The 10,598-nt window shown below is 34.1% G+C and overlaps 1 protein-coding gene across 1 annotated transcript in view; it reads left to right on the top strand.

Annotated features, from left to right (window-relative positions):
• The first annotated feature begins 384 nt into the window (after window positions 1-384).
• The window catches only part of LOC132740711 (uncharacterized), a 34,826-nt gene continuing 24,612 nt past the window's right edge, over window positions 385-10,598 (top strand). Inside the window, exons 1-10 of the mRNA XM_060728675.1 lie at window positions 385-752; window positions 1,004-1,142; window positions 1,656-1,914; window positions 3,895-4,114; window positions 4,939-4,993; window positions 5,410-5,670; window positions 6,899-7,109; window positions 7,479-7,557; window positions 7,960-8,151; window positions 8,958-10,134. Coding sequence (XP_060584658.1) covers window positions 459-752; window positions 1,004-1,142; window positions 1,656-1,914; window positions 3,895-4,114; window positions 4,939-4,993; window positions 5,410-5,670; window positions 6,899-7,109; window positions 7,479-7,557; window positions 7,960-8,151; window positions 8,958-10,134 — 2,887 coding nt within the window. The 5' untranslated portion in view covers window positions 385-458. The remainder of the gene's footprint in view (window positions 753-1,003; window positions 1,143-1,655; window positions 1,915-3,894; window positions 4,115-4,938; window positions 4,994-5,409; window positions 5,671-6,898; window positions 7,110-7,478; window positions 7,558-7,959; window positions 8,152-8,957; window positions 10,135-10,598) is intronic.

Here is a 10,598-nt window from a genome sequence, read left to right as displayed (position 1 = left end):
GAAAAACTGATCTCATTGGCTAAAGAAAATAAATCTGACAAATCCAACCAATCAAAGTCTCAGACAACAAATTCAAAATCAAATGTCAGTCATTCACAAGCCAACTCTGTTTCCCAAGGAGCCAAAAAAGATAGTGCAGGTGTTTCCAAGCCTGATAAAGTTCCAGAATGGAAATGCTTCATTAAAGGTGGTGATGCTAGCTCTCTTACACTAACTTTTATTCCTGCTTCCTTTAAGGATGTAATACTTCTAAATGAATCAAATAAAGATTCAGATTCTGCAGAGGGCGATTTCAAGACTGAACCAGTTAGTGACCAAACCAGCAAACTGATAAAAAAGGGTGATAAAAATTGTAAACCTTTGGATAAAGTTGGAGAGGGGCAGTGATGAACTAGGTAGTAAAACGGAAGAAAATGCTCAAATACCAAAAGATTCAAGTGCAATAGACAGTAGTGTAGATGCAGGTCACAAAGATGAAAAAAAGTGAAACAGTTAATACTCAACCAGAAGAGATTATTGATCCAAAAGTTGATGAGATAAATAACAAAAAGACCCTCATTGTTCCAGTTTATATATATGACTGTATAGTTCACAATGTGTTACAGTCCCTTATTAATCCCTGGGACTATCAGGCCCCTGCTGACATTTACCAGGATATGACCTTTGACCCAGTCAGTGAGCAGAATGAGCAAAGTGGGTTGTCTAGCCCAAGATCTCTGAAAAGAGTGTCATTTAGTGTAGAAAGTTTTAAAGTAAGTATGTCAACTGTTTACATGCATGGAATTCTTGAATAACTTGCTTTCAATGCAGAAATGCTGTTTTGTTTAGGAGTGTAAATATTTTTGTGGTTCTAAATTAAAATGAACCTGTTTGGATTTGCTTCTTAAATTTTTAGTAACTTCATAAGGCATCTATTTTCAGAATTGTGAAAATCTTCTATTCAATAGTAAAGTAAGTTGATTGAGATATATTTTTTTAACTGTGTTTCAATGTTTTACAAAAGGATGACCTTGAACCAGCTTGGAGGTTATCATGGAGGTCACAGGAGAGAAGGTCAACAGAGGGATCATGTGACGGAGGGGAAAACCTGTGGCAGCAGTGTTCATCATTGTCAGAAACATTCTATAACTGCTATGTTAAAGGTGTGTGATTATCTGAGTTCATCTAATATTCTTTTCTCCCATTGTTTAATTTTCAACATATTTTTTCTCCTTTTCCCAATAAAATTATGATGTTCTTTGCCTCTTTTTCCATTATTATATACTTTTTCATACTTGAACAAAACAGCATTTATGACAAAACTGTCATGTTCAATAATGCAAGTATTCCTTTGACTTTTAAATAATCTTGACCCTTGAAGTCAAAATTAACATTTTCATAGAATTGGTCATAAAATTATGGGATAAAATTTTGTTCATACTTTGATTAAGCAACACCAGCATGTTGATTTATACTTTAAGTATGACCTTTAAATGAAATTGACTGCCAAATGCTGCTTCTCAAATGTGTTCCATTTTGGAAGTAAGAAAAGGCAGTACAAGGTCCTGCTTGCTGTGGCACTTGTTTATAATTCTGTTTCTTTAAAAATTGCAACTCACTGACTGGCCTGATTGAATTATTTTTTTTTTATAAAGTGATTCTGTTTTTATTTCTAGGTGTGTTTCAAAGCTTGCAGAAAAGTTTTACCATTGACAGCCAAGATGTTGATGCAGCCATAAATAATATCTGTGAAGAGGCCCTGCCCTTAGAGAGTAACATGACAACATTTCTACATGCATCATGTTGTCACTTCCAGCACCTCGTAAACGAGGCCCGAAAAGATCAGGAGAGACTTAATGATCAAAGTTCTGCAGTGATAGATGATGTTAAACCTCACTCTGTCAGGTTTATGGATATACTTGATGATACTGATGGGTTGGTACTCTTACAAATTGACATTATCATCATGTAACTTTTATATTTATTTTAAGATAATTCTTAACTTGGAACTGTTATATCACATAAAAAGTTTTATTTTGAGGAATATTTTATTAGATGTATCTTTAGCACACTATCTTTATTTATCTGTAATGGATGATTTGAATTGATCTCTGATGAATCTGTCTTGAAGTAACATAATGGCATGTTTAGGTGCAAGTTGCAGTATTACTATGTACTGTTCTAATGAGTATAATGGAATGAGTATACATGAACATTTGTAAATACCATTTTATATTTGGTCAACACAACTTGCTTTTAGCTTGTGTGTGGTTGTTCTTTATTCTTGGTTTGATCCTTGGCCGAGAGGTAATATTTTGGTGACAATGGATCTTGGACATTGTGTCTTACGGTCATTTGTCTCTCACCCCTAAAATCATCTTGGATAAATAGTTGTCACTTGCCCATGCCAGAGGTCATATGTTTTCCAATTATACTTAAAAAAATCATCATCTGAAACTGCAAAGGCAAGAGCATAGTTTTTAGCTCGACTATTTGATAAGAATAAGTAGAGCTATTGCAGTCACCCGAGCGTCGGCGTCCGCGTCGGCGTCCGCGTAACCACTTATGTTAAAGTTTTTGTAATAGTTCAAATATTTTCAAAGTCCATTGACATATGGCTTTGAAACTTTGCACACTTGTTCACCATCATGACCCCAACCTGTAGACAGGTGAAGGTAACTCTATCAAGCATTTTGACAGAATTATGCCCCTTTTTCGAGTTAGAATTTACGTTAAAGTTTTTGTAATAGTTCAAATATTTTCAAAGTCCATTGACATATGGCTTTGAAACTTTGCACACTTGTTCACCATCATGACCCCAACCTGTAGACAGGAGGAGGTAACTCTATCAAGCATTTTGACAGAATTATGCCCTTTTTTCGACTTAGAATTTACGTTAAAGTTTTTGTAATAGTTCAAATATTTTCAAAGTCCATTGACATATGGCTTTGAAACTTTGCACACTTGTTCACCATCATGACCCCAACCTGTAGACAGGAGGAGGTAACTGTATCAAGCATTTTGACAGAATTATGCCCTTTTTTCGACTTAGAATTTACGTTAAAGTTTTTGTAATAGTTCAAATATTTTCAAAGTCCATTGACATATGGCTTTGAAACTTTGCACACTTGTTCACCATCATGACCCCAACCTGTAGACAGGAGGAGGTAACTCTATCAAGCATTTTGACAGAATTATGCCCCTTTTTCGACTTAGAATTTACTTTAAAGTTTTTGTAATAGTTCAAATATTTTCAAAGTCCATAGACATATGGCTTTGAAACTTTGCACACTTGTTCACCATCATGACCCCAACCTGTAGACAGGAGAAGGTAACTCTATCAAGCATTTTGACAGAATTATGCCCCTTTTTTGACTTAGAATTTACGTTAAAGTTTTTGTAATAGTTCAAATATTTTCAAAGTCCATAGACATATGGCTTTGAAACTTTGCACACTTGTTCACCATCATGACCCCAACCTGTAGACAGGAGAAGGTAACTCTATCAAGCATTTTGACAGAATTATGCCCCTTTTTCGACTTAGAATTTACGTTAAAGTTTTTGTAATAGTTCAAATATTTTCAAAGTCCATAGACATATGGCTTTGAAACTTTGCACACTTGTTCACCATCATGACCCCAACCTGTAAACAGGAGGAGGTAACTGTATCAAGCATTTTTTTTACTATCAAGCACTAAGAATAGTCGAGCGTTGCTGTCCTACCGACAGCTCTTGTTTTACATGAAATATTGTCTTTGTGGATATATACCAAGGTTTTTAAACTATAGCCCTAGGGTTATACATATAGTTGGTCATTACATGTATACTATTGCTGTGGCATTGCATTTCACTGATTCAGTCTTGCATTATATTGCCTTAAAATTGTGATAATGAAATAGATATTTATTTTTACAGAGATGCACAAAGTGATCAAATGAAAATACCATCAGTACTTGAGTTACCTAAAGTGACATTGACATTAGATTTATCATTACTTCACCTAGAGCTACCTTGTGAGCCATTAAAAGACCTTCACCAGCTGATCAAGGACAAATTCCTTGATACTGTACAGAAATGGTTCCGACAGGTTCCATCTAGTCGTGACTACTATTTCTATTGTCCAGAAGCTGCTCAGGTTTGTAATGACCTACATGTATATCTGTTGTAAAAATATATATTCATTTCTGCTCCATGACACTATAGGTACTGACACCTCTGAAGAAATTTAAAAATCTTTTATGTTTTTGCTATAATTTGTTAAATTACTTTACTCACAGTATTAGATACTGAAGATCTTTAGACAAACATATATTTATCTGCATTTTGCATTCTGTATTTGTTGTTTTTATATAAGAATCTGGCAACTTTTCTGACAATTTCATTCGGCTGTAGGAGAACATAAGGCATGCTTGCTTGAATGCTTTCCCATAATGCTCTCCTTGCTGAGATAACTGGGATAGTTGTACAATGACCTAGTTGTAAACTCAGTTGTATAATTATTCTAAAACTCCTTCTAAATCAGAACTATAAAACAAATCAGATCTTTGTGTATGTTCTCTATAAAGCTACATATATATTTAGCCAAGTAAATTTTGTAATTCATCTTTAATTCATAAGGATGCTAATTTTCTGTTGCTATCTACACATTTGGGTAAATCATATTTGTGGTTAATCATCTGGGAAACAAGATAAATGAGAACAATAATTTTAAATCACTAGTCACAGGCATGGCTTGAGGAAAGAAACTACATACACTGCAGCCGCGATATAGCGCTATCCGATATAGCGCTAATCTCAGTAGAACGCTCATATGCCTTGGCTCCCAAAAAAAAAATCGTATTTTTCGTCAATTATAAAAAAAATTTCATGTATATCAATACCACGCCTTATCCACTATAACGCTTGTTTTACAATGTTATTGAGACATTATATGTACATGTATATGTGTCATTATTTCAGAGTGAAGGAGAATTGTCAGATGAAAGGGAGACAACTACGTCAGAAGCTGTTCATGGTAACATTGTTTTATTCATTGCTGAACTTGTTGAGTGTATACTTCATAATGCAGAAAGGTTAAAATAATGCAGGCATTGTGCAAAAGTAACACACCAATTGTGCATATCTATCATGCATTATCGGATACACACTATGTACATGTCCACTTTACTTTTCAAAGGGCTTTTCTAAATGAGCATGTTTGTACTTCTTATTGTTTTTCTTTCAAGTACAAGGATTGCAATAATCAAAATGTTTCATGTTTAAGTAGATAAATTTAAATAAAGTACATTTACATGTAGTTCATTTGAATTCTGTGTTTGGTTTCACATGTATAAATCTAAACACATGTAAGTAAGAATCTGAAAAAAAAAAATATGATCTCAAATATTTTGAATACCTTTTGACACATCTGTAATGTTCTTGTGTGTGTAGGAGCAGCTGTTGGCACAATGCCAGAATCTGATGGTAACATGGCAATGGACAGACTCAGCCTGGCCATGAGGAGTGACAGGATCTCTAACACCTCTGTCCTAGATTCCGAGGAGTCTATGGAAGATGATGCCATCCTTGACCTTGACATTACCCAGGATGATCGGAGTGACCAGTCTCCATTGTTTATAAACTTTACATGTACAGTGAAAAGTCGTCTGCAACAGTACAGTTTGTCACTGCGTAACATTGCTGTTTGTATTGGTATGTTGTTTATTCAGTTATGTATACTGGTTGGGGACTATCAACCGGACACTTTTTGAACATTTTCTCGTGCAAATTTCTTAATTTTAAAGCTAGAGATCTAAAATTTTGACACAGTAAAGCTAGGTTCTTCTCTTAACTAACGATCTAGTTTGTTTATTTCTGATTATGTTGACACTCAATTTGAGTCCTGTTGAGGAGGGTTAGAGGTGTGAATCGTCTGATAAGTGACGATCCGATCCACGATTCAGCACTTCCAATTCACAAATTGAGCCACGAATTATTTGTTATCAAGACACCCATAAAAACATGAACATTAGTTCTAAAAATTTAAAAAACATAATTGTTTTTCTGATTTTCAATTGAAATACTAATATATTTCCAAACATTGGAAGTAAATTTTGCTGAATTGTATTTAAATAAACATGGCATAATTCATACTCAAATTGTAATTTTATTTCGACCTTAAGAGTGTGAGAAACAATGAATGTATATAAACAATTAAGATCGTGATCCACTATCTCTGGACTGACATATATTCCTCCTTGATTTTTCATTTTGATTTGTGATTATCCGAGTATCGGATACTCGCCCCAGCCCTAAGGTGGGTATAAAATTACCTAAATTGTCCACACCATGTGTTCGGACAGATATAACATGAGGTTGATTTAATCCAGATAAAAGCTGGAGTGTTTTAATTTTTTATTTTTAACATGATATATATTATTTCAGCAGCAAATGCTGAAGTTTTGGAAATTTTGTTGTTTACTCTGCAAATAATTATAGCTAGTATAAGAGGTCAGGTATTGCACTCTTGATATCCAAATTTCGAAGTCAACATTCTTGAAATAGATTTTAAAATATAACCATTTACGTAAGTTGAAATAAATTTAATCATTTAATTATAGAAGAAACACGCATTTATTGTTGATAAAAAGGCGACTGACTTATTGACAACCACTGAAAAAAGAAAAAAACTAAATCAGGCATATTTTGGGCCATCCAGGTTTGATGGTTGTCCTGTTTTGGTGGTCCCGACCAGTATGTGTATATTCCATTTGACTGATTAATTATGCTGTTAAAGCTGTATATATACTGTCTGGATAGTAAAAAGTATTGTTAATGTTGACATTAAAATGATTACAGAATACCTAAAATGAAAGAAATATGTCAGGATATTTAATTAAAAGCTAATAGGACTTGCATGAAATCATCATTTCTTTTGTAGGAGAACTTTCAACAATACTGGAAAAGTTTTCTGAGGTTGAGCTTAGTGACCTCAAGATAACCTTTGATCTTAACTGTTTGACCTTGCCCTGTGACCTTGAAGTAGCATCACCAAAGAAACCGTCAATGTTAAGAATGTTATCAAACACTAGTGCAACATTCGGGTCATCCTCAGGCTCAGAAGTTGAAGACAGGGGAAGTGAATCTATGATGTAAGTTATACAGTTGTCTTAACAGCTTTGAACTTTGATATGTTTTTTTTTTTAACTTAAATATAGATTTTTTTCCATTAGATTGTGTAATTATAGGCTTGTTTTTCCAATTCCAGTGAATAATCTTCATTGACAAGTTTTACAGTACATGTATAGACAGACTGACAGATGATTTTTAACTTTTCTTTGGAAGAACCTCAGATATTGTTGAAATAGCTTTTGGTCTGATACTTTTGTTTATTATATAGAAATGTAGATGTATGTTTTTCATATGTCTAATTTGTTTAACTAAAACTTTTCTGGTTTTTAGTTATATATTTTCAAGTGTAGAGAATGAATTTATATAATTGTTATTGTCTCAAATTGCAGTGATATGAATCATTTGAAGGACCCAATAAATCACCTACCACAGAGACAACATGATGCTGTCACCAAATGTATGGAGGAGGTATAAATACTTCTGTCATGTTATCCAGTTATGATTTATTTGTACATCATAGTAGATTTATGTTAAAGTAAAATTTCATTTCTTTTCAAAGGTTAATTGTCAGTCCCAAAGTTTTATTTCTATTTAGTCCTTAAGTTTATCTATGCAGACCCGAAGTTTTATATCTATTCAGTGAAGAAGTTTATTTTCTATTGTTGGATTGATTGTTAACTACATATTTTATTTCTTGTTAAAATTTTTGGCACAATCCTAAAGCACAATCCACAATCTTGTTTTTTATGTTCATAGTTTGATTGACTTTTCTGAAATTTAATTTCTATTGATAGATTGATTGTCAGTACAAAATTTTTATTTCTGTTTATAGTTTAAGTCAACAATGTAAAGTTTGATTTCTATTTATAGATTGAGTGGCTGTTACATGATGAGATTGTATCAAACTTGAGGCACATATCGCCTATCACTACTGATGCCCTTAACTTTGTTGCCAAGCATATACAGTGTACTAGTGGATTAGGCAAGGCTAACGTCAGTGTAGAAACTGTACCTCTACAGTTTGTGTTTGGATCAGAACAAAGCAATGAAAAATTTACAGAGGTATATACACAAAATATTGAGCTGTTTGTTGTTCTATCATTTACCTATATGGTCGAAGAATCATTGTCAGCTTTGTCAGTACATGAGTGATTCAGCTTGGCCCAGTAGAAACTTGGCATGGTTCAGCTCAGCAAATTATATACTTCTTGTTTTAGTATTGATAATTCATCATTTGTTTTGTTTAAATCATGCATTTTATGCAATTTATGCAAAAACTCAATTGTGTATAGACCATGTTGACCAATGCCAAGTTGACCTATGTCAAGTTGTGCTTTGCCATGTTATGCTTTGCCAAGAATTTTGCCAAGTTGATCTATGCCAAGGTGACCTTTCCCACTTGTGCTTTGCCAAGAGTGCTTTTCCATGTTGTTCATTGCCAAGTTGACCTATGTCAGGTTGTGCTGCAACAAGTTTGGCCAATACTTAGTTGGTACTGTTTTTTTTCTTTACCAGGCAGAAGATACATACTAGTTTTTGATATTAATTGATCAGTGAAAGTAATATATTGAAAAGGGTTTTATTCAAACAATTCACAGTATTTATTCAGGTTTTTGCATTGGTTGAATTAAAATAAATGATCTAATAAACGAAACAAGGATCTTATAGATTAAATATATAGATTTAATAGATACAAGATAGTCTGTTGATAGAGAGAACAAAATTATAGAATTCTGTCAAAGGATTATGTCCTGTAAACGATAAACTTAAATTTGTAAAAAGGTACCTTTTAAATAATCATTTTTACTTTGTGTTTTCCATGGTTTTAATGAAGATTTATTTATTTATTGATATTTTATACTGACTAGGAATTCCAAAAGATGTCATTCAAGAATTACCAGTTGAACAAAGAGGATGAGTGGTATTACTTATCCAAGAAGCGTATTAATGCCTTCACCTATGTTAATGCATCAGTACTTAGCTCTGCTCTTGTAGAATTAAGTCAGTGGAGTGGAAAACAAGGCTCCTCTACTAAAGTTTGCTCGCCAAGCTCTGTGTCGGAACTTACTGACACAAAATCAGCTAAAAATCTGTCCCCTCTCAGTGTTAATGCTAAAGAGAAAAGTTTTGATATTGGTGGAGAACATGTAGGCTGTTCTAGTCCTTTGACAGTAAAATCTGATGGATACATTCCATCAGAAGTAAAAAGACACAGTCTGGAGTCTAATCTAAGTCTAGAGAAGAGAACATCAACAGAAGGTCTCAACTTGGAAAATGTTAGTTTAATTAATAGACGCAAAAGTAAGGAGTTAGTGTTGAAAATGATACAAAGTAGCAAGGATAATATGTCAGATAGGGAGAAAACACAAGTTAGTTGTGAACAGGCCGGAAAAGTGGAGGAGAAAGCAGATTCTTCCACTGCAGATAGTTTGACTAACCTTAAACAGGACATTGAAGCTCAACAAAAGAGTGATGGCTCTAAAATTGACGATGAGAGCTCACAGAACCCTAGTAATGTTTTACAAAAGGAAGGAAAATCAGTTGTTTCTCCAACTTCATCATCAGTGTTTGATTCACCTACTACAGGAAGTATTTCATTTTCTGTGTCTGGAACAGGAAGTCATGTGACCTCTGCTGTCCAATCACCTGTTATATCTGATATTTCTATACAGCTGACAAAAACCGATGGTCGTTGTGAACCATTCAGAACATCTCCAGAAAGAACCTGTGCCATGGAAAACATGTTAGATGATGAATTTGACAGAACAGATTTGGAAAATGAAGCTGTGTTAAAAAGGTGCTCTAGTTTTGCTGGTTTCAGATCACAAGAACCATGTGTTCCCACAAAACAGGACTCTGAGATCGAATCTCAGGGTCCTTCGCCAATGAAAGCTCAACAACACTCTCTCATTGGACCTCAGGGCAGGGCTCGTCACTGCTCGGCCCCTGTATCAGGTCAGGGAACACCTAGAAGTAAAGTATCAGCGTTACCATATACCCCATCTTGTATATCATCAAGGGGCTCATTTACAGAAGATGGTGCATGTATGTATAGCTGTATCTACGCATAATCTTTCATTCTTTTAAATATTCCAATGTTATTTCTTTAAAAGCTTATTTCGTCTTCTTATACACCTGTAGTTAAAAAAATATGGGACAAACAATGAGATCACCCATTGCTTTATTCAGGCAGTTCTCAGTTTTTATCAAGAGCATAATTATGTTCTTAATATATGTACAGAGAAATAGGTAACTACTGGTTAGTCTTTCAGGAAAGCTCACTGCGAAAATATACTGATATACGGGAATATACGGTCCCGTATTTTTGACATATACGGGCGTGTACGGGATGTATTCGTCGAATATACGGACCAAGTATACGAGTCCGTATAGGGAACACCGGGTATACGGGAAGTCCGTATATGCATCAGGCATATACGGAATTCCGTATTTGCCCCATATACATGTACGTATATTTGTTTGTACTTTTGAAGTATACGGATAATAAA

The sequence above is a fragment of the Ruditapes philippinarum genome, unplaced genomic scaffold (assembly GCF_026571515.1).
Source record: "Ruditapes philippinarum isolate M1 unplaced genomic scaffold, ASM2657151v2 ctg8777_1_1_1_1, whole genome shotgun sequence".
NCBI classification, from domain to species: Eukaryota; Metazoa; Mollusca; class Bivalvia; order Venerida; family Veneridae; genus Ruditapes; species Ruditapes philippinarum.
The sequence above is the reverse complement of the archived record's forward strand: the minus strand, read 5'-3'. Positions and strand labels throughout refer to the sequence as shown.